Source organism: Polistes dominula, unplaced genomic scaffold (assembly GCF_049000335.1).
Source record: "Polistes dominula isolate Pdom_NZ unplaced genomic scaffold, Pdom_raw_medaka contig_49, whole genome shotgun sequence".
Classification (NCBI taxonomy): Eukaryota; Metazoa; Arthropoda; class Insecta; order Hymenoptera; family Vespidae; genus Polistes; species Polistes dominula.
Genome location: NW_028300914.1, coordinates 511855 through 537060, shown reverse-complemented (window position 1 = coordinate 537060; position 25206 = coordinate 511855). Strand labels below are relative to the sequence as shown.

At 34.3% G+C, this 25206-nt stretch overlaps 1 protein-coding gene across 5 annotated transcripts; it reads left to right on the top strand.

Annotated features, from left to right (window-relative positions):
• The first annotated feature begins 7736 nt into the window (after positions 1-7736).
• On the top strand, positions 7737-11771 carry LOC107069372 (farnesol dehydrogenase). Of its 5 annotated transcripts, none has more exons than XM_015326642.2 (6): positions 7737-7755; positions 10018-10348; positions 10783-10909; positions 11162-11315; positions 11405-11548; positions 11628-11771. In XM_015326642.2, exons 2-6 carry the CDS (start codon positions 10048-10050, stop codon positions 11670-11672), a joined length of 771 nt encoding a protein of 256 aa, XP_015182128.2. In that variant the 5' UTR covers positions 7737-7755; positions 10018-10047; the 3' UTR covers positions 11673-11771. The 5 variants fall into 5 exon arrangements, with proteins under 5 accessions (XP_015182128.2, XP_015182123.2, XP_015182126.2 ...); XM_015326637.2 differs by lacking the exon at positions 7737-7755 and adding an exon at positions 9421-9656; XM_015326640.2 differs by lacking the exon at positions 7737-7755 and adding an exon at positions 9421-9833.
• Positions 11772-25206: the final 13435 nt, after the last annotated feature.

Below are 25206 nucleotides of genomic sequence, written 5' to 3'. Positions count from 1 at the left end.
ACCTTCGATCCAGTTTTCAAACACTAGCATAGGAAACAAGAATTTTTATCTAGAAGAAAATCTCTTGATCAAATATTTTGCTAAATATAATACATTTCTTAAATGCACGTTAAAAAGTAGTATTTTCTTTTTTCTCAATTTACTTTGTAACACCCAGTACAGCATCACATTTTTAGATATTCATGGTGCATGTTTATTTTTACCGAATCCCGTCATATTGGTAGGTACATTAAAATGCAGTCTCTTTTTCTTTTTTTTTTCGTTGGTATAACATTAGTTCATATCATCGCATCAATCAATGTCAACATAAATTGCGAAAAATTAATATTTATGATTTTTTGTAATTTTAAAAACATAAAATTTAAGATACATCAAATTGACAGATTCTGGTAAAACCAGTTGAAAATTATCCCTTTTTTTTCTATTATATTTAATCTTCGAGTTAGTATTGATTATCCAATTATTAATACAAGATTATTATTAAAATCTATAATATTTTTTGTTCCTTTGTAGACCGGATCTTGGTGGAAGGTCTAGGTACGTAGGTAGGTAGGTTGGTAGGAAAAGAAAAAAAGGACGTTTTTATTCTGAGGGTCGCGCGATATTAAGGGTTACCTTTTTATTTATGCACGGGGTGTTAAGTCATTGCAAAGAAGGAGGGCTCCGACGCATGATTTATGAGCGTAGAAGAGAGGAAGAGCAAGAAACATTTGGAATTTTTTAGTACGTAGCTGGTAACGATCGTTATCGCAAAATTTTCGGCTCGTACGAGTCACAAGAAATATTCTCATTATTTCGAACTTTCCAAATTAGGAAGCACAAATATATTCTTTTCGAAGTTTTCAAACAAAACAAAGCAAACGGATAAAGCCAAAAAAAAGAATCCTGATTACGATCAACGAATAAAAAAAAGAAAAAAAATAAGCAAGGCTATCGTTAAATAAAAAGAACCGAGATATAAATTGACAAAGTTAACCAAAACTATGATGTCGAAATATCTTTGGGATTCCCAGTGAGTCTAACGCAAGGTATTAACAAGTTATTGACCATCAAGGAGAGAATGTCAGTGACCATTGCATGTCGTAGCTTATGAAGGACGATGACGACAAGGGATCGAAATCACGTATACGCACATAAGTGGTGGTTTTCGAGTCGAGAACCCCGATGGCACTTACATGGTCAGTCAATTTGCGTAATGAAGCAACGAAAGCGGGAGTTTGTCGAGAGCCAATTACGTTTGAGAATGGAAAGAGATAGACGTATACGTAGATATAGTTGATCTTGACCAACCTTTTGGTGAAAGGTTCACTGGAAGATTTGGAAGGAAAGGTGAAGATTCGAGTCAGACGAAAAGGTTCGACGTAATTGTGTCACTCGACATGAGAATCGAAGGTTCCTACAGAAGTATATATATATATATATATATACTACGTCAAGGACGTAGTTAGGCTATGCTTTAGGTTGTGTAAGAATCATCGAGTGGAATCTAGCGGAAATATAAGGAACATTTTACTTTGCCAAAGTCCAAGCAGGACTTTTTTTTTATTCTACCCTTCTTCCTTTTCCTTTCTCTCTCTCTCTCTCTCTCTCTCTCTCTCTCTCTCTTATCTATCTCTCTGAGTTTTTCTCTTCCTCCTATTCTAAAGCTTTCTTCTCACGTAAAATAGAAAGAAAATAATCAAAAGGAGAGCCTTATTTTCTTGTAAAAAGCAATAACGGCTTACTTCTGAAAAGATCCGAGGAAATTAGCTCCCGTCGAATTCCATAATCGCGAGAGCTTCGTGCTTATACCTGTTTCCTTTCTCCTCCTTCCCCTTCTCTTCCTCCTCCTCCTCCTCCTCCTCATCCAATTCTTCTTCTTATTCTTATTCGCGTCTGGAGTAAATATAAAAAAATAAAAAGAAAATGCAAGAAGAAAAGAAAGTGGACGACGCTAAGGATGAGATGGAAAAGGAAGAACTTAAAAGACGAGGAGCAGCAGCAGGTAGAGTTTTGGTATTTTTTTTACTTTTATTTTTTTATACCAAATATTCTTGTACAATCCCTTACTCCTATCGTTTCTCTGTTCCTCCACCCGAACCACCACCCACCAATCCCACCTACCACTCAGCCACTCCTCCTCATCCTCTCTTAACGTTCCCCGTTCAGCCTTAATTAATCTCACCATCGTGCCATTTCGTAGTCTCGCCGTTCTCATTTAAATAATTGCATCTGACTACTCTACCCGGTGTGCGGTTGAATTTTGCAACGGCGGAATCGTCCTCGCATTCGCGTATCTATGGATCGATAAACGCGCTAACGATATTGCGACGCGGAAAGCAAACGAGGGCGGGAGGGGGAGGACGAGGTAGAGGAGTATCACAAAGAGATTTCCTTTTTTTCTCTCTCTCTCTCTCTCTCTCTCTCTTCTATCTCTTTTTTTCTCTCGCATGTATATTTTTTCTTTTTTTTTTTAATTTCCTTTTTTACGCGGAGGATCGTCCACACATTATATTGCGGACCCTTGCAGTTGGTGGTTATCGTAGCAGTGTTAGAAGTGGTAGTGCTTGTGGTGGTGGCAGTAGTGGTGGAAGGGTAAGTACAAACGATGCTCATAGGGGTAACTGAACCCTTCCGACGAAGGGGTCATTATCATCGTGATTACAAATTTGTGGACTTGCCGAGGTAGCTCGTTTATGATCGCGAAAACGGAAAGAGGAAAGAGGAGGAAAGAGGATCGATGAACTAGAAACGGATACGTTTACTACTTCGTATATCGTGATATTGGTAGAGATAGAAAAAGAGAAGGACCGTTGGTTGTAGTGGCTTTTCAATGTGAGTATTGTACGTTTTACCAATGGAGATTCTCCGAGATATATTGTCTCTCGAATGAATGACATCGTATTGTGCGGTGTGCCAGAAGGGAAGTCGTTGATTGAAAATGCATGCAATCGTCGTCGCTTCTGAAAAATCGTTCCAATGTATTTTAAGTACGCAGGAAGAATCTACAGGACAATTACTAATATCTTTCAAAAATAATTACAAAAACTGATGATGATAAGATTTGAATGATAATCAAATATCGCAAAGATCATTAACTAGGACTATGTATCCCTTCTACACGTTTCAAATGTTAAGAAACACCTGGAACATTGTCGACAGATATGCTAGCGCGTTAAACGTATCTTTTGGAGTCCTATAACGCTTTCAGGCATCCAGTAACAATCTCTTCTTCCTTAAACTCCACTTCTACAGAGTTTGGAGTGTCCTCGGGGCTTCAAAGAGGTGACAGCAAAGTACTCGACGACGAATCGCCGTTTGCCATTGACATTGTCGAGTAAATTTCTACGGAATTCGTTTCTCAACTGGAGCTTGTCGATTAATTGAATGACCTAAAGAGTAATAAGAAAAGAAAACACACTCAAACTATTAGATTACATTTTCTTTTCATTATCTTTTTTTTTTTTTTTTGAATAATAAAAATCTTGCTTCCTTGCAAAGAAATTCGTATCTCGGAATATAACAAATACGACTTATTAATGAAATTGATGAACGTTGAAAGATTTGTAAGTATATGTAGCGATATGGATATGAGAGTGAGTGTACGCAGCGATATGAGTATGATTGTGTGTGTGTGTGTGTGTAAGGAAAGAAAAGCGAGCGTGTATAACGATATCGTCTGATGTTATTGTTTGGTAAGCTAACCGAAATCTCTCGAATATTCTCGAACCGGAAATCAGGAAGAAGTCCTTTGTTTAATCAATTGGGAATAGTCTAGAGATTTCGAGAAAGATTGACGGAAGTGATTAGGACCATTGGTGGGGTGAATGTGTATATAAGTACAGTGAAAAGGGCAGCCTTCTCCTACTTGATTCGGTGCGACTAGTTGTGAGTGAACGAGTGTAATACTAGTGTAAGATTCCTGACTATTGTTACTTACTTTTTCTTTTCGTTTTTTATCTGTTTATTCTTATAAATTAAACCTTAATATTTAAGTATTTGTTCTATTATAATAAATACTTCTTATTAAGTTCAATAAATATATATATATATTCATAGATCTCGATTCTATCGGCGTGTGAATTTCGAATTCAGTTCGGAAGTGACAAACTTTTTGGTATTCGCGTCGTGAATGTTTTCAGTGAGGGTGAAAGATAGATAAAGTGAGAGAGAGAGAGAGAGAGAGGGAAAAAGAGAAATGGAAGATGGAAAAGGGTGAGACGATGAACGAATGAGAAAGGGAAGAATGTTGAGAAAGAGGAGAAGGAAGATAGAAGCGAGCGTTGTTACCGACAAACACGATGTTTGCCATGCAAATATTTCCCCATACGGTCTCTTTGAACTGGCAGTCGTTAATACTACAGACCGGTCGATGCGAGAAATTCGAATTCTAAGTCGACATACGCGTTTCTACCTAATGCTATATCTATATGTGTGTATAAATAATATACACACTCATGCGCGAGTTTCGTACGAAACTTTATTCAATTTATGTTACGTTATACGAATAGTCATATGAGAAATTTTTCACAAAATTGTCCTCCTCCCTTTGACGCAACAGAGAAAAAGTAAAACTAAGTGTAATCTTTGCTATTTTTCGAGTCGAATATTTGAAATATTTGGTTATACATACATATACAAACACACACACACACACACACACATAGTTCTTCTTCAAATTTATTTTTGTAACATTAACAAAGAATAAAAGGAATAAATTGATATATATTGTAATACGATAAGAAGATTCGAGTTTTATGTTACTATAACGTAGAGCGTTCAAAACTCGTGCGTATTTTAAATTTACGTTTAGACGTTTCGGTTTGAAAAAACGAGACGTATAAAAGCAGCTTGGGCCGAGCAATTTTCTCAAGCACCGTTTGTACGCGTTATCACGCTCGTATGTTATCACGTGCACGCTAGAAACTTAGCTAGCTAGCTAGCTGCCGGTTGCATTTTGCGAACTATAGGGATGATTCTCGTAAATCCAGTGGACTCTTAAGTATACCTCCGTCGCCTGAGGTTAAACGTTCCTTTGCTATCGCGTAAGGAAGAGGTGGAGAAGACGAAGGAGAATTTTGTAGAGAAGTAGGGAGGAGAAAAGGGGAAGGGGATACATTTGAGGTAAAAGACAGAGGGGTTGTTGGTACCTTTTACACCCTAAGGCTATCGCGTACACGTGCGAAGTAAATGGTCTGTAAAATAATATCGTCTTTTCTTAACACCTAAAAATTCTCCATCTTTTTTTGCTTTTCAACTTGTAAAAAGATTTAAAATAAAATTAAATAAAAAACAGAGGGAGAGAACAAAAAGTGTGAGATAATATTTGCCGAAGTATATACCTTGAAAAAAAAAGAAAAAAAAAAAGAAAAAAGTCAGATGCAATTTTATGAAGAATCTTGTCGTATTTACTTGTTTTCCTATGTTCAATGTTTACCCCCCGACGTATAATTCGAGTTGTTCGTTGACTCGCTAATTTCTAGGTGTCTCGTTCGTGGCCGTTTCTATACCTTCTCAATTCCTCCATTCCCCTTTCCTCCTTTTCCGTTTCCACCTAACATTGGCACGTTCAACGAATGAACGAACGAAGGGGTTCGGGGCAAGCGTCTCTACTTGTTCCGGCCCTGAGAACGATCTTCCTTATACATATTCATGAAGCAATAAGCTTGCCGCTGATCTTCCGGAGAATGGAACAACAAGGGAAGAATGGAAAGTAGAGACGCTGCCAACCCTGCGAAAGCTCATGAGAGAGATAGATGGTAAGAGATCGAAAAAGAAGAGAAGAAAATAAAGTAAGGGAAAAAAGAGAATAAGGAAGATCTTGTTATCATAGTCATCGTCGACAGGCTATCCCTTGGACAAGCTTCTTTTCAGAGAAACGATTGTCAATCCTTTATTCAACCATTTTGACAATAATTTCTTCTACGATTTAAAACACATCTTTGTTTTATTTTCTTATTACCGCATTAATTTAAATCGAAACATTGAATAAAGATGAAGAAGATCCCTTTTAGTATCACTTCGATGAGATAGATATCATTTTCACAAACATTTCTATAGCATAGAGTAAAACGTATAAAGTGTTTGTCTTTTTTCTTTTTAAAGTTTCTCGTAAAATGCGGTTAATTTGTGGTATCCATCCCCCGAGCCTTTGGTATTGGGGAACACCCCGAGGCAATCATTAAACGTCTGGTAGATATTTTATAGGAAAGCATCGCGGTAAAATGAAACTGTCGTTTGTTGACTACGATCGAAAGGTATTAAATAAAATAAAAGAAAAATTTGACGTGAGAAATGTGTTCAAATAAAACGAGCAAGCAGGTTTCTTGAACAAAAAAAAAATAATAATAATAATAAAAAGCATCTAGAATATAACAAATTATTTTCGATCAGTAACAAGGTAAAAGAAGATACACACAATAGGTTTTTGACGATCGAAACAAATAATAATAATAATAATAAAAAGGAATGAAAACGTGCTGCAAGATGATATCGGCTTGACACAATGAAACAAACCGATGCAAGTAATCACAGGGTCGTTAAGAAATAGTAGCGAGTAAAAGGAATAGCATCTGGTGCCGTTGCCGGTTCAAACCGGGGGAAACTGTTAAAGCTTTTCCTGCTAGCTTTTCTTGTTGATTTCCACGTCGTACCGTGCGAACGAGAATAATGTCCTCGGCCCAGTACCGGACCCGGACACCAGCTGCCGCCTTCAAGAAGATCGATGCGAGCACTTATTATTACGTCTCAGTGTCTTCTTGTATCGTTTATCTACTAAGAAAGAAAAAGATTCGAAACTCCCTCTAGGACCAAACGAATATCCGATTTCAGATTTTATCATTTCTTTTCTTTTTCTTTTTCTTTTTGTTTGTTTATAATCTTTTCTTTATAATTGTTATTTAATATTAAAAATCCGCACTCTGTGTAGATATACTAGGACGTTTATTACATATATTACACAACTAACGTTTCCAGAACAAAACAATCTTATTTGCTTATCTATCGACTTAAATAGATGCAAGAAAAAAAAATAGTTTTAATCAATATTATCTCGTTTTTTCCTCTTATGAAAAATTTAAATAATATCTTTGAAGTATATTAGTGAGAAATAAAAAGTTCAGTGAGAAAGATTAGAGTTTCCTTGAAACTCATTTATCCTGTTTATCTCCTGTTTTACGACTTTTTGCTACGTACAGATTATGTCAAGTTACGAAAAATGATTATCTATTGTAACTCTATCTTTCTGTCTATCCCTTCATTTTTTTCCCTTCTATTTTTTAGGTATCGTAACTAACGTTGCAGAAACAACGCAATATTCTTTATGTAAATTAAGAAAATGTCGAGGACAACAATATCAAATTATATAATATTATCTTCTATCTCATTGCAATTTCCATAAAGATTTAGATGATTAGAGTACCTAAAAAAAAAAAACTAAAACTATATTTAAAGAAATTAACATAATAAAATGCGTTCTTAATATATTTTTGTATCTCAGTTGGTACGATGAAATGTTAAGTGTCATTTGTTAATAATCTTAAATTACGCAAAACTTATAAGAAAAACATGATAAAAATATATCAGTTCTCATTGAATAGATAATTTACATAATCGTAGTAGTATTTACGAATGATGATAGGAGTAGGAGTAGCAGATAATAAATATCGTCGCAATAGTTCTACGTGCATTCTTTTCTCTATGATTGTTCAGTTAGATGCTTATATAGTTTGAAGTGCATTAGAGTTGTAATTATCATAGTGCATTGTCCAATAACAGGTATGAAGTATTCTACAATTGTACAAGATTTTGAAAAAGACACTTATTGTATATATATTTATATATATATATTCATTAAATTCGTAAGATTTTCTTGAAGACTCCATTTATTATTTTATTATTGTGTCTAGGCAGAAGATTCGAAAAGGTATGCCAAGTATTATTCTTATTCTTTCAGGATGTAGAATATTTTAGCCGGACGATAAGATTCTTTCTTTTGAAAAACGATAGGGATCTCACGGAATCGTCCGTTGGGATTGCAAAATATTCCGATATTCCGTACAACGTTTCCGAAAGAGATTGCTTTGGATCAAGCGGTGTGTGTTGCTTTGAAGAAGAAGGACAGGATAGAAAAGAAATGTGTGGGGGTTTTGGGGGTGAGTTAGGTTGGGTGGGGTGGGATGGGGTGGAAATAGGGGGTTGTGGCAGGTCACGTCGTCGCTCGCTTTTCTACTAGCTAGGAAAAAAGCTGAGCGGTCAGAAGAATGGAAGTGGTGGATAAACGGATAAGCTTAAAGCCCAAAGTTCTTCGTTCAACTTTTGCGAGGACTTTAGTTGAGCTAAAGTTACGCGTCTTTCGAAACGTTTTCGAAAAAAAAATAAGAAAAAAGAAAAAAGTAAGGAGGAAGAGGGTAAAAATAAAATGATTCACGTGCGTCTTTTCTGACCGATTATCCGTTCTCAAAATCTAGATATATCTTTGTTCTTTATCGTTGTTCTATGGGATGGTAGTTGTTGGTTGTGTTGTTATCTCTTTGAATAAATCTTTCATTCATTTTGAATACCACGTAAATCTTCTTCTCGAATCATCCTTCAGTATCTTTCCCTTTCGCTGCACTCTTGTGAATTCCGTAGGGTATACATTTAGTAATGTAAACTGAGTGGATTTTCCTTGATGCGTTACAATTGTGCTTCTCTTTCTACCTTTCCTATATTTTGCATTGTCTTTTTTACATTATTATTCTTATTACATACTTCTGGCTTTTGTTTGCTACGGATTTATTATTCGAATATTTTCATTCTCTTATATTGTGCAGTTATTTAGTATTACTTACATGTTTCAACAACTTCCTCTCTGTATTTTCCTTATTTATCTTTTTATCTCTCTAATTCTACTCTTTATTTGTATTATTTTCTTTTCTAATTATTCCATTCTAATTTGTGTCTAACTTTGTTATAGACGTAAACATGAATTTTGAATAAATGAACAAGTTTGGAGTACTAAAACCGGTCTTGATTTTTAATTTGATTTCAATCATTCGTTCGTATATTTTTGTATGCTTTTATACGTATACAGAATTGCTTGAGATATAAATATCTATATTGTACAATTATTTTTATAATCAGCACGAACTTACGAATATTTGTTTGGCTTGTTATAGATGAGATATATCTTCTCGTCACTCATATGTATGGGTGAGTTGTTAAATTTTATCAGTTGAAATTACGACAAATGTGTCACACAGTAAACTATTTATAAGAGGGATGATGTAATCAAAGTTATATCTATTATAATTTATAGAATTATTTTTGATTTCTTGATTACTTGACTTTATTGATGTATATTGAAATCTCTTTGTAAGATCAAAGTTGAAAAATGTAACAGAACGATTTGATAGCGGGTCGTTATTACATAATAACATTGTTCTTGAATTGGCCAGCGCAGCAGTGCGTTCATTTGAAATTACTGTTAGTACGCGACGTGCTTCATCGTGTGCGTGTTATTTCTCTTTTCTCTCTTCTCTTATCTTTTCGTTTTGTTTCGTATCGCAAATGTAGCAACTATAATTCCAACGTGTTCCACCGGGAAATCTTCGAAAAAACGACCAAGTTTTTCGGACGACATATACTCAATAGTAACCGCATATAAGCGCCAAAAATGTATACGTGGCTTTTGTAATGTAAAGTATCTAACATAAGAGAAGTTCATAAATCTTGGATGACAAGCAAGTTTCTACGCACGCGTATCGAATGAAGATATAAAATCTTTCAATTATCTTATCGTAACTATCATTTCTTTTTTTTCCTATAAATATTCGATCACACACACACATTTGTTGTATTCTCATTTTAATCGCGTAAGTGTGCAGTTTTTATTGAAATTCGTATAATTAACAAATGTAAAATTATTAACGAAAAAAGAAATCAAAACTAGAAATTTATGTCAATGTGTTAGCAAATTATGCAATCGATAAATTTATTCTCTATATTCGTACAAATGTAATAATTATTCTATTGAAATGAAAAATTGGTTTGTTGCAGGTAAACCAGTACGAACATACGAACACAATTATGAATCGTTGGGAAGGAAAAGTCGCGGTCGTGACTGGTTCTGCATCCGGAATCGGCAAAGCAATTACGTGTGCTCTGCTTGAAAGGAAGATAATCGTGGTTGGTTTGGATATTCAAAACGAGGAAGACACAAAAACGGCTGACAATACAAACAATAAGAGGAATGGATATTATCCTCTTCGTTGCGATGTTACCCGCGAGGACGAAGTAGACGATGCATTTTTATTTGTCGAGGAAAAATTACATGGTGTAGATATTATGGTGAATAATGCCGGTGTTATAGATTATCGTCGCATTATTGGTAAGTTTATTACTCATTAGGCTGAAAAAAAAACAATTATAAATACAAGGGTTCTTATTTATTCAAGCAAGATATAATCTTGAAAATTTGGTAATATTAAAACAAAGTGTTCAAATTGTACGATGATCGCGAGAGTCACATAGTTTAAATTGTAAAACGGAAAATAAGGACTATCCTAATATAAATTTATCGACTTTTTTCTTTATATTTTTACATGGAGATTAAAATTTTAATTGATAAAAAAAAAAAAGAAAGTGAAGAGAAGAAAGAAAAATATGCGCATAGGGTTCTTCTCCCGAAAGGGTTACCGTTGGGAAAAGAGTTCCAACTCTTATACTTTTACATGTATGCACCGTGCCATTGCAATTGGTACGGGAAGCTCGGTGGAGCCATCGTTGGCGCATTTTAAAAAATTCCATAAATTACACTTGCAGAAAGCGACAGGAAGACATTTGAAAAGCTGTTAAATATTAATGTACTCGCAGTGGCTGTGTGCATAAACCGAGCTGTACGTTCAATGCGAAAGAAAAACGTCGAAGGGCATGTTTTCAATATCAACAGGTATTGTTAATGAACATCTTACTCTAAGGCATTATGCTTTTTTTTTTTATTCATTCTTATTACGTTTATCCACCAACGAGAAATGAACATTTCTAACTTATATGCAGATTTTTATTTTCAAATATTACTCCGAACAATATTTTTCTTTTAAAGATACAACGGAAATAAATTTACATTTAGAATACAATACTTCATTTTGTTTTGTTTTTTCTAAATTTCATAGCTAACTGTAGGTCAAAATATGCATTGCAGTATGTTGGGACACGCGATACCGGCTGGACATCCTTGCGATGAAGAAGGTTCTAACGGGTGGAATTTGTATCCTGCAACTAAACATGCATCGGTTGCAATTACGGAGACCGTGAGACAGGAATTACGTGCTGTCGAAGCACCCATTCGAATAACAGTCAGTTGGATTAGCTGTAGTTTTTTTTTCTAATTTAATTTATTCATCTACGTAGCTAATTATATATTTCATAATTTTTATTTTCATAGAGTATCTGTCCAGGTATCGTAAAGACCGAAATTGCCTCAAATAATGCAGGTGTTGTAAAAGCAGTATATTCAAATCCAACACTTTTACCTGAGGACATTGCCGATGCTCTAATTTATGCACTTGGAACACGACCCGAGGTTCAGGTTTGTGATCATTATTTTTTAACTGTTTTATTATTTATTGTAACAGTTACTTCACTTTTATCGTTTTATTCGATTATAGATTGCAGAAATGGTTATACAAATCAGAGGAGAAAAATCGTATTAATGTCTTAAACGATTATCACATATAATTTGTTTCAATTGATTCGTCAAAATAATATTAATTATATGTATTAATAAAATATATATTAACAATAAAAATTTATTGGATTTTTTTTTCTTATTATTTCATTCGCTTACTAACGTGGGTTTGTTTTTCTCCGTTACTACCGTGTGTACATTTCGTTACCAGATTGCGCATCTATGTTTGATTTACTCTCAAAATTCTGGCCGTATGGTTATTGTTTGATATTTGCGTTAAGTAGCATCGTTGCGATATCTGTTGTCACCGATGGAATATCCCAATGTAATATTAGTTTCCTGATCGGTAGAGACCTCCATCGAAAATAAAACAAGCTAATATTTCAAGAGAATATTTGATATGTTTATAATGAAGGTTCGTTAATCATTATTTCATTTCAACCATGAGAATAATAGCATTATCCAAAATTACTGTTATAACTTTCATTATATAATTAATGTTTCAAGGAGAATTAATATTTTAAAAACGATTTTATTCATTCAATGATTTATTATAATTTTATTAATTTGACGAGATTTTATGTAGAAAAAAATTAATTAATATATTAAAAGCTTTATAATCAAGTATGTATAAAATTGCATAGACAAATATTTCATACTTTTAGGAGCTTGTAGTATTCGAAATTCGTACGATAATGGACTTATACGTGTCTTAGTAAAAGCATATTGAGAAGTTTTCGACCATAGTGTATATATATAGAACCATAAGCTTCTCTTATCGTATAAAGTTCAGTGTAAACTGAGATGCTGATAACATTTAACTATATAAAGAGAGTTATATATCAAGCGTTGAATAAATTTTAATATAAAGGGTAAGCTGCGTCGTAGGTGTTAATATGAGATCGGATCTCTAAATAATTTTGCATGTTTATTCGTTTATATATGAAACTATTTAAATAATTTAACAAAATTAAAATTAAATTTTATAAAATTGTGTGCACATTATATCTATAAGATTTGCGAATATTATTTCTAATTAAATTTATTAAATTAATATTTTTCATTTAGCTGAATATTTAATCTAAAAAACCCAACGTCTGACGGATAAGATTTAATTCGATAAATTTGTTATATATTCTAGATAGAATTAAATATTAAGTAATTCTAAATATCTAGATTACCAAAAGTTCTTCTAGTTTTAATGGCGACGAAAAACAAAGCAAATGCGAAAGGATTATGAAGAACGATGATCGATAAAGACGTCTTTGTTAATGCCTTTTACTAATGCAACTTTCCTTCACTTTCTTCTTTTTCTTCTTCTTCCTCTGCTTCTTCTTCTTCTTCTTCTTCTTCTATTACTTTTTCTTTCTACTCAAGCAAGCCAGACATTTAGGAATTTATATTAAAATATGCAAATTTATTGATGCGGGCATATTTGAAAACAGATAAATTATGCTGCTCGTGTATTGCGTTCGCACGATAAAATATCACGGTATTGAAAGGGACAGAGAATATTTGTTAGATAGATCCAAATTCATTCGCATAACGACACGTCCTACCTAAAATTATGATTTATGAGCTTTCTTGTATCACAATCGTAAATTAACATATTATTTAGGAATCATTGCAAATTTCTTCTCTCTTGAATATAGAAAATCAATCTAACAAAAACACTAAAAACTAATTTATTATTTTTTTTTCGTGAACATTTTCTGAAGTAAAACATTTTAATTTATCATTGTACGACGAATCATTTGAAGTATTTTTCAAAATAATTAAAAATGTCTTTTGTTTCAACCGAAGTTATATCGTTTTAAATGCATTTACGTATACGTTAAAGGAACTGACGGTATGACTTAGACTTAAGAGCTCTATAAACTCGACAATTTAGAAGAGAAAATAGTTGGCGTTAACAAATAAACGTTTCGGTTTAAGTTCCTTGGATATCTTTGTAACTGTTTCTGACAAGGAACGTTCTTCACCTTCTCTTATATGCTAACAGTTGTTTGACCGCATTTCAACAGTTTCCTTATTTGAATAATTCCCGGAACGAATCCCAAACAGGCTTTTGTAGAATTTCAAGCAATTGAGCTAGAACGAATTGTCGCAAAAGTCCAAAGCCTTTCTTCTTTCTTCTTATACTCTCAACCAGTCGTTTTACTTCATACTTTCGGAAAGCGAGCCTTACTCGGTTGGAAGATTATTTGGAATTGACAAAAGTCATATATATATATTTTAATATATTGATAGAAATATGTAATCACGTGCATCACGTTTATCTTATTGGGAAAGAAACAAGAGAGGAATTAACAATATCACGTTTGAACTATTCCCAAGCCTGCTATTGGGGGAGCCGGAGGAAGGGTAGTTATAGGGTAAACAATTTCCGTCGGAAACGCCGTGCGACAATACTTTTCATAAATTATCATAATCGCCCATCGAATATCAAATATTGACGTGATCCATCCTGAATTCGCCGCAACGTTATCCGGTGACATGAACTATTCAAAAAGTACCGCAAAATTTCACGATTATTTATCATCCCTGGTCATACATAAGCGACATTTCAACCCTCAGTTTACCCCAATTTCGCTTTACTCGTCTCCCCCTGTTCTCTCTCTCTCTAAAATTGTCGGCCAGAATGGTAGTGCCCTCGCAAATTGGATTAGCGCGATACGTTACGTTATTGCAGCCGACCGAAACTCCTCTTCCAACCCTCTCATTCCTATCCTTTTTGGCCTTCAACCTTCCCCTTCTTTCATTCCTCATTTCTTTCTCTCTCTCTCTCTCTGTCAACGTTGTTGCATTCGGCGGTTTTGTCGCGGTACTCTACAATCTCTCCTTCTTCTTACTACTTGGAAACGTCTAAGAATTTCCATGGGAGTGTCCTCGAGTATGCAAGGATTTATGGATTTCTACTTGGATGATTTTCTAGGATTTGAATTTCGTAAAGAGTAGTTGATGAATGGAGGAATATCAAATCTAATATAACGAGTTATAAATAATAGTGCACATCTTACCAAAATGAAAAATAATATTTTAATAGTATTATTATTCAAAAGATAAAAAAAAGTAATGAAATAGATAAGATAATTAAATAATTTGATAATTTTGAATGAAATCAAGGCGAGTTTTGTTGGAAGGGTAAGATTTACGCCTATCATCATAGTTTTCACCGAGCGTGTAAATTCTATAAAGGAGCTTGTCGTTGGAAAATTAGCGTTTAGATAACGAGAATAATCGTGGTAGACTGAAGCTTAGCAAGTAGAAGGAGAAATTTCGAGGCGTATAAATAAGCGCTGGTGGTGATGATGACGTTGGTAGTGTTGGTGGTGTAAGTGAAGTAAGGTGAGTCACGTTTAACTCAAGATCTCGAGAGAAACGTCGACGGAGGGTGGATTGGAGAGGTGTTGGAGCTTGGGTAAGGGGTAGAAGAAGGGGCGTTGAAGTTAGGGGTAGGAGGTCTTGGGTCGCAGGCTTTCTCTCTTAATCGTACTCGCTATGCGACACTTTCAAGTGCTAACCCGAGGCTCTTGTTAGTCGATTTTATATGCAGCTTGCATGCGATGCAACTTAATGCAGCATGTACATACACGTAGGAACGTTTCAGGCTGCAGGTGGCCACCGCGTATTCCGCTCAGCGATCGGCTTAGGTAATACGGTTTAAACCGTGCTGCGTTATCTTGTCTTCGTTCTCCCCACCCTCCTATTTAGCCCTGTTTCTATCTCTTTCCCGATAGAGTTCCTCCTCCTACCACCCTTTCACCTTTTCCGCTTCAACTTAGTAGTTGCAAAGCCGCGAAACGCTAGAGTTGCCTTATAGTTTGAACGAGCGATTTTCGAGCTCTCCTAAGCTTAGCAAAATGCACGTTACCTAATGGAAAATAATACAACGTTTGATATCACCATCCTATGAAATTCGAAATAAAAATTTAGGTTCTTTGATATTGTCTAAAGATAATCTAAGGGATGCAATAAGTGTTGCATAAAGTGTGCGTATATACACGTTCGTTAAGAAGAATTCGCGCGGTAAAAGTGAAACAAAAGAGAAAAAACAAATTCAAATGACTATTAGCGATTCTCTTTTTCCCTTTTACACTCATTTATCCTGTTTTCCTCTAGCTTTCCTACAGATGAGTTTGGAGTTCTCGTATTTACGAGGAAAAGGTAAATTGCAAAGACGCAATAAGAGGCTTGCTCGCTCGCTCGCTCGTCCTTCCAAGTCCCCAGGAAACCTAAAACGTCGTTGAAAATAAGGATATTTATCTTACATTCGTAATGAAAAACTTTCACAGTCACTGGTCTCTTTCTCTTTCTCTTCCTTTTTCTCTTTTAGCGAGAGGATCGAGGAATGAAGGGACGACGCGACGGCTGGCAAGACGAATGCTTTCCTTGAATTATACGTCAGAACGCTTACCGGGACGAAACTACCAGCTCGACAGGGAAGAAACGTTTATGTCCCATTTATCAGCCGTCGGAGGAGCTAAGGCATTTACCTGCCACCTCCGATCCTCGATCCTCCGGGAGAGAGGATCCGTCTTAATGAAATCGTTTTCTCGATGTCCACGCTTAGATTTCCCTTTCTAATAATTTATCTCTTTCTTTCCTCAATCTCTATTCATCCATCCATCCATCCATCCATCTATCTCTCACTCACTCACTCACTCACTTTGTCAATCTTATCTATCCTTCCTTCGATTTTTGATTAGAACAATTCAACTATTTCCGACTAATTTTTCGATTTATTATCATATTCTGGACACAAGTAAGGTGTCAAAATATTCGTCCTATCGTAGATTTAGGTGAGATCCTTCATGAGAATGGATTGTCGTAAAAATTACTTCTTTTATGATTCATGGATTTCCGATAGTAAGAAAAGAAAAGGAAGTAAAAAAATAGCAGCGCGTTTTAGAGAGTAAGAGAAAGTGACGATAGCAACGTTGTTAGAACTTTTCAACCTGTTTTCCGCATTTTCACGTTATTCTCACCCTTTTCCCCATATACTTAGTCACTTTCTCTGGACGATTTACGAACGAGATCGCGAATCTTGGCATCGGTCCACGCTTCGAACATCGAGCCAATTCAATGTCAACAGGACTCTGGAATATTATTAATTTTCCTCTCGTTTAGTGACACCTCTTTTTTAGTACAAGCCTCTCGCGGTTCCAAGGTTTTATGACCTCTCTGTAATGGGATTACCGGATCATCCTGTAAGCTGTTTGGATGGAACCCTCCATCCCCCTATGAAAACGTCCTCTGGGATATTCGCGACTGTGAAAAAGGATTCGGTTCACTCCATTCGTTTGGCCCTCAATCTATATCTAAAAAAAAATTCTCAAAATGTTTTTTAATGATGTTAAAAATGATAAAAACAGTTTCAGCAAAATCGAAAAGGGTCAGGATCAAATGTGGTCGATTTGACGTGGAATGTTTCATATGTACGTGTGTGTATGTATCTATTTAACGTCGTAGTTTTGCAAGTATCGATATATAATACAAATACATGTGCATTTATGTACGTAGTAGACATATTGGAGCATGTACGCCAATGGGTTATACGTTTACACGTCGAATAAGCCCGTTGGGGCCGAATTGGATACGACCAGACGAGTATTTGTTTATTTCGAAAATAAATGCGTTAGGTAAAGTAGTCTATGTAAATGGTAGATAACGTTAAAACGATGATAAAAAATATCTATCTCGATATGGAACAACGTTGTAATCCTTTTTATTTTAAACCTATCTCAATATATTCGAATCTTTTTATGAACAACGTAAATACGATTTAAAGAAATTCTTTTGACTTTTCAATCAAATAAGATTAAGCGAGAAAAATTGATCCTATTATTAATTGAAACATTGATTTGTTAGAAAAATATTTTATGATTTTATTGTTTTTTTTTTTTTTTTTTTTTGTATAAATATGTAAACGTATTTTGTATTTTGAAATTGTCGTTGAAACAAGCTGCCTATTGATTTGCTTTCGTGCAAACGAGTTTATGCGAGGAATGTTTGAAAAATTGAATCTTATCCGATATCGTCGAACGGTTGAAATGACCGATGGAAATCGGTGGTTCGAACAAATAACGTTTCTCTGTTTGGATAAATGTCCGAACAAAATGCACGGATAAATGCGAGATGACGCGTGCGTTTGGTGGTGGTACCATCGCTTACTCTACGATGATATTCGTCGTATCAGAGATTGATTCGTTGGGGCGTAGTAGTGGCCAGGGGTCTATCTCATCGAATCTATTGAAATCTCGGTGCATAAATAACCGCACGTGCAATTTGAAAATCGAGGGATACCGGTAACAATCGTGACAGTTATTCCGCGACAGGAAACTAGTACAACTCGCCAATGGATTTCATATGAGAGATATAGTATGTAATATATATATTATGAAATTTTCATCTCTGATTGTATTTACAAACGATACGTACTGCTATAGCTTCGAAGAAACATGATTCCATTTGGGTTTTAATTCGTTTATTTGACTCTCGTCGATCAAACAGATTATTTTTGTTTTTCTCTTAGGACTTGTAATTTAATTAAAACAAACAAGGGAATCTTTGTTCTTTTTTTTTTTTTTTTTTAATGAAAGAGAGTAAGGGAAATCAAAAAAAAAAAAAGGAAAGAAATAGAGAAAGAGTAGGTGTGGGATAAATCAAAAGCTTGATGAATCGTATTCGTCATCTAAAAAGTATTACCTTTCAAATGCGTATACCAATCGGACTAATAATAACGTGCATACAATACGTGAGCATGGAAAGAAATAAAGGATATTACAAAATACAAGAGAAAGAGAGAGAAAGCATAAAAACTCTCATGCTCCCCTTTTTACCGCGAGTGAATACCTACGTCGTGTTCTGTTTTCAACATTTTAAAACAATAATAAATTTAAAAAGTGAGTTTCCCCTTCCTTATTCACGGATAGTAACAACAATGCACACACTCTATCACCAACGTTTCGTTAAATCTGTTACCGTTTAATCCGGCTTTGTGCCATCGTGATCGATGATGTACTCAACATTCTTCCACTTTTTCTTTCTATCTTTTTGTATTTTGTTTTACATATATACAATTTGTGCTGATGTAAAAATCACTTTCGCAAACATGGAAATAAATGTGTTTGATATTATACATGAATGTGTTATTTAAACGGAGAAACAGTATTCTACAATGTAATGCTCTTCGTGTAATACTTTGTATTATGTCATGTCTCAATGTTTTTTTTTTTATAATTACAAATTATTTACAAATTCATATTTTATTATTGATCACGTGCACCCGATCTTCAATGAAAAAAAAAAAAATTACACTCAAAATAACTCTGATAAAGTACGTTTAATTTTAAATGTTATAATTTGATTCTCGTTTTTAGGGTGACATTATTGGAAGATTCACGATAAAAGCAAAACTATTATGGGACAATCTTCGTTCGTATGGGGGTATTCTATAAATGTATGCAATAGCATGGGGGAAAAGAGAGGAAGGAATTCTCTAGTACTCGATAACGTCCCATCGACGAACGTAACGAAGGACATCGTTAGCACACCGTAACCGTCATTATAGCCGCAAACGACTCATCGCGGACACTTGCTTCGTATACAGTCGTACTTAAACGCGTAAGTTGCGTAAACGGTAACGAAATAGCATCGTTAACGACATTCTATGACTTCTTCTTCATCGAATAAGCGATTAACCTGCGATTTCTCTCTTCATTGAGATCGTCTTTCCTATCTTATCCCATCCGAACCCTAAGCAATTTAATTCTAAATAAAATAGTAATATTCATCTGAACTATTATCAATTAAATACAAAATTACAATAGCCCTGAAAAGATGTATCAACTGTATTTTGAATTATTTCTTATTATGAATTATATATTTTGAAAAAAAAAAAAACTCTAACTGATATCCTAAAACTGTTTTCAACCCCTGTTGAAACTAACTAACTAACTAACGAAAATCAAGTTGGTACCCTTCCCTAGTTTTATTAGCGAATTGAAACATAAACCTTGTCTAGACAAGAGGACTTTCGTTTCCTCTTCGTATAATCCAACAAACGGTTAACATTCGGCATACCTATCCTAGCTGACGCTGCCCTTTTATTACGGAACGGCTTAACGGGGACCGTCTATCATTGTTATCGGTTTATTATAGGAACTGAATTGGTTATACAATGATGCATACCTAACTCGACGAAACGCTTCTGCTTATGATTTCCTCCTACAATTCTACTTCGCTTTATTATTTATTATTAAGTTCAATTTTTTATTTTTTGTCTGTAACTTACAATAAAAAATAATTACAATACAGTATGGATTTAGTAAGAAAGATAATTAAAAGGACAGATTCATTAATGTTGTTTGAATAGACGACTTGTTAAAGCGTTAGTCAATAACCATTTTCTAAGAGACTCTATGAGCATTTAGGCACAGTCACAAGCTCTTCTATCATGGAACTTTAGAGGGGGGATACATAGAGAGCCGGCGGCGGCATTGGGCGCTTAAGAGAAGAACCGGAAGCTCGGTGAAGCTTTCGCGGTTTGCCTGCTGACTCCACCGCGCGTCTTATCCGTACGGTACTCCAAACTTTGCTAAGTCAATAGAGGCAGTGTTCACCGGATGAGAGGCTTCCGCGTCGTCCTCTTCGATTAGTTTCGTTCCAAAACTTTCTCTCTCTCTCTCTCTCTCTCTCTGTTGCCTGCTCTAACTAAACTTTTTCAGTCATCATGTCCGAATAGTTTGTCTTTCTTCAACTTCCTTTGGTTTCCAAATAAAATAAGTTCGAACCAATCGTTAGACTCAGTTACCAATCGTCAAAATAATTTCTAAGAAATTTTGCAATTCATTTAGATTAACAATAAATGAAATGTTAATGAATGTAACAGATAATAATGGATTAGAAATGATTACAATGTATGGTAAACAAGTCTAAAGATGGTGTTTCATTTTTTATGTCTTCCTGACAAACTTGTATTTGTAAATTCTGTTAAATGCACATAAACTGAACTATGTATGTCTCTAATAACTTATCAGTTACTAACAACATCTTCCGCATACGCTTTGGAGTTCATTTGCCTACCGTAATGTTTGTTTTGTCTTCAGTCGCATGATTCATTGCTTTTACGTTTAACTTGTCTCTAACAATTGAACTGTGACGACGATGCAACTGCAACAGCTAAATATTAGAGACAACGATTTCCAAACTCGTCTTCAATCAAACAGAAAGATGATAAAGGGACCAGTGCTAAGAATTAGTAACAACGAGTAAGGTTCCTTTTATAATTATCGTAAATTCGATGGTACGTAAATGTCTTCTAATTTAGATACAAGATGATTCATATCGCCGATTGTATAAATAAAACAGGATCAAATATAAACATTATTTTCTTCGTGTGTTATCAAAATACAAAAACAAATTGAGTTTCATAAAATTAACTTTTTAAATGAAGCGAACATATTTAGCAAATATTTAAATAAACCATAACATAAATTACCATCCTTTATCCTGTAATATAATATACTATAGAAAAGTACATTGGGACCATTGTGTATCTGTTTTTTAGTATTCCAATATTATTTTTATGAGTCGAATGGGACATGAATATTAAATGTCTTTTTATAAACATTAAATTCGAAATGACCTTATCAAAAATCAACATATATGAATATATTTGAAAAAGAAAACAGCAAAAAAGAAATAAAGGAAAAAAAAGAGTTCGACATCGATTACATATTAATATATAGATATTTACAATGTATAAATTGGTGCGAGAATAAGCGTTTCGTCGCAATCGCTAATAATCTTTGTTTCGGCGTAATATTTGTTCGCCCGTAGTAGTTTCCCCGTTGAAATAAAACGAAACTCCGAAATTGTCGATACGCGAAATCGTTTTTGCACGTTGCCCGTTATCTGCACATGCAAGCCGGGGTTTAATTGCATACAATTAAGCTGTATTTTATGCTCTTCCGCACGACCGCACGGCGGCACAGACGTGCAGAGGCATTCAATCTCATTACAATCTCAAAAATGGTTTGGATTCGCTAAAAGAGAAGGGGTAATCAGCCTCCCAGCACATCGATGCCACGTAATTCGAAAAACGATCGATTATTTCATCGGCAATGCGTTCAATCCACTTAAACAGGAGTGGATATTTCCTCCGTACGCCATGAAAGTGATGTTACAAGTTGCGTAATAGCTAAACGATCCCAAGATCTCGGCGAATGATAAAAAAAAAACCTTTTTATTTATGCATAACGTCAGTTATCCTCTTCTGCAATTTTAATCTTCTTCGGATAATTATCACTTGTCATTCGAAGCAATTATTTCTCTACACGAAGCATAATCGAATAAATATTTATGTCACTAATTATGACAGTTTGATTGAATCGAAGATTGTTAAAAATTGTCTCTAACAACTCTTTTATAGGATAGCAAAAAATTATCGTTAAATTAAAATATTCCTGATTACGTAAATGTATTCTTTGAAAACCAATTTAGCAGAGTCTTACGTATAATATTTCTGTGAGTTTAGGATAATGAAAGAAAAAAAAATTCTATAAGATTGAAAAAATATTTGCTCGAGTAAAAAAGGGTTTGCCGAATAGAAGAACAAAATATTTGAAAATTCTTCGATTAAACCGAAATATTTTCTAATATTAATTATTCTTTTTCTTTATGTCAGATTAATCAATTAATTTATGCACACGTCAATAATATGATCAATTTTCTTTTTCTCATTTTTGATTAAATATCTGGCAATTATATTCTGACAATAATGCGAAATAAAAAAAAAAAAAAAGAAATAATCGATCTTTCTCCATTATTTGCTGTTACGAATTCAACAGAGCCGACGTATAAGAAAAGTTATATCAATGAAAGTTCTTCTCACTCGAGGGAATGAAAACTATGCATAGATTTATATTTGAGTATTGAATGAAATTCTCTTTCTTTCTTTTTTATTCTTCTATTTTTTCTATTTTTCTTTTGTTGGTTTTCTCCTTCTTCGATCTGGACGAGAAATCGCTCGAGGCGATTTATATAAAATTTTCCCGAGAAAAATCAAGAGAGAATTTTTAACAATCTTCGTATAGATCTTCTCGATAAAAAAAAAGTAAATCTTTTATTTAATTGTTTTTTTTTTTACAATTAGATTGATTTAAAAATATTTTAATATTTGCAAAAGTATTGTCCAGAAATATTGCAATGAAATTTGAACTCGATCGTGAAAAAGGAAGGGGATAAAATATAACAAATAAAATTCGTTCGTAAAATTGTTGATACGCACTGACATACTATATACAGTTTTCATTGAATAGTCCTAATAAATAATTAAATTTATACGATATAAATAAAATAGAAAGTTGTGTAAAAAAGAATCGTCCCAAGGGTTGTTAAAAAAAAAATTGAAACTGGATCGCGAAAAAAAGCAAAGGTGAAAAGAAAACAAAACAAAACAAAAAAATTCATTCGCCAAATTGTTGATTCGTATCGACGAATATCTCGTTTATCAAAGTCAGTTTTGATTTGGGCAAAGCCTTGTTACTCGCAAAACTTGCGTATGAACTATGTATGATGGAATCAAAGCAATCAACTATTTTTCAAACTCTACTTCTCGATCGTCACCCGTCTCTTTTGCGATTTAACGCGACACCAAATTCATTTTTCCACTTTTCCTTTTTTTCTTTTTCTTTTTGAAAACACGCGGGATGGATTTGTTTGTAGTAGTAGCGGGAATTTTGACTACTTTATATCACCGTTCTCTCTCACTCGCGTGTAACATAATTTGATTATGTAACGAAAGGATTTCTTTACAATTGTCCACGAATCGATTGTTAATCAAATATCCTGAGTATTAAAACTCGCGTAGAGTGTTTTTCAAAATTTTCTTCTATATGCTTTTGAATCGTCTACGATATACATATGTCGAACGAATAAATAAAAAACACTTTTCATCGAAATTGTGCCACTACACCAACGAACAATATTTCTTTTTTTTTTATTCATTTTATTTATTTTTTTTTCTTCCTTTCCTTTGTTATCGAAAAATACAAATCGCAAAAGTTTTAACCTTATGAGTATCAATGGCGTATTAAAATGAATGGGATACTAGTACAGTGGCAATTATACGTTGAATTAACGTATCCCAATCTCTCTCTCTCTCTCTCTCTCTCTTTTTATTTTTTCTATTTACTTGTTGATCTTTTTTTTTTCAACGATAAAAACATTCGTTTATACGATAATCGAATCGCATTGGACCAATTGTTCCCGTTTCATGCAATTTTTTCTTTTAATAATCACTCCTACTCGTTTTGTTCAATCGAAGAATGTTTGTTACAAATCATTATTATTATTATTATTATTATATCAACGTGAAAATAGCATTTTAATACGCGATACAAACGAATAGCTTTGTTAAACCAAACTATTATTCGTTTCATCAAAATCGTTACATAAATCTATGTAGGAGGGATGCAAAGGGGTTGTTGAAGAGTATTTTCATAGGAAAATTCAAAACACGTAGTATATATTTTATTTTATTTTATTTTTTTTTCGTCAGTTTCAACGTAGCGTAGGATTACTGTGTGACTGCGAAAAAAAAGGAGATAGAAACAAAAAAAAAAGAAAATAAAATAAAAATAAAAAATAAAAGGAACAAAAAACATATAACAGGGGTGGGGGGGGGGTGTGAGAAAGAGAGCGTACACGATGCGCAGAACGAGAGCAAATAAAGGGACCGTTCGAAATGGTGGGACATCGCGTTTGGACATCGCCCGGTTTGATAGCAAAGTGCCAAATGGAAAAGCCCTTTTCCCTGGTGTATTTTTCTCCGGCGAAAAGCCGTTTGCAAAACACGCTCGCGAGTCCACGTGTAAAAAGAGAGAGAGAGAGAGAGAGAGAGAGAGAGAGAGAGAGAGAGAGAGATAGAAAAAAAACGAAAAAAAGTGAGAGAGAAAAAGGAAGAAGGAGAGTTTCATTGATGGGGGAATGAATGGATGAAGAAGGGCCACAGGGGTAAGGGAAGAGGGAAATAATTTATTCGAGACGAAAGCTCGCCGCCTTCGACTTCGTCGCAAGACGGTGTCGTGACCGATCTTAAATGAAAATGATTTCCCTCGGGTAAGAAAGTAGAAGGACCGAGAGAACGAACGAACGAACGAACGTTGGAATAAAAAGAGGAAATAAAAAAAAAAGAAAGAAAAAAGAAAAACTCCATAAGAGAAGAAAGAAGAAAGCGAGTAACTGTGTCTTAGGTTAAATCTCAGTCAGACTACGTAAGAGTCGTACATCCCACTTTTCCATTCGTATATTTTCTCGAGAAGTACGAACGGAATATAAATTTCGACGAATTAATGTTGTTCTCTTTGTGGATTTACTACGAACCAAAGTCTTTTCCCATATGGGGAAGGAAGGGAATACGTTTTTGAATACATTTTAGGAACTTTAACAACGATTAGCGTATAGAAGTTAACAATTGTTTAAACTATAACTTGAAAATTCTATCCGATCTATCAGAATTTTTTTGTTCTTTAATTGATATTTTTCTTTGATAT

Coding starts and splice junctions, on each gene's coding strand:
- LOC107069372 (XM_015326642.2), top strand. CDS start 10,048: ATGAATCGTTGGGAAGGAAAAGTCGCGGTCGTGACTGGTTCTGCATCC. Junction 10,349..10,782: donor AGATTATCGTCGCATTATTG/GTAAGTTTATTA, acceptor TTACACTTGCAG/AAAGCGACAGGAAGACATTT. Junction 11,549..11,627: donor GAACACGACCCGAGGTTCAG/GTTTGTGATCAT, acceptor ATTCGATTATAG/ATTGCAGAAATGGTTATACA.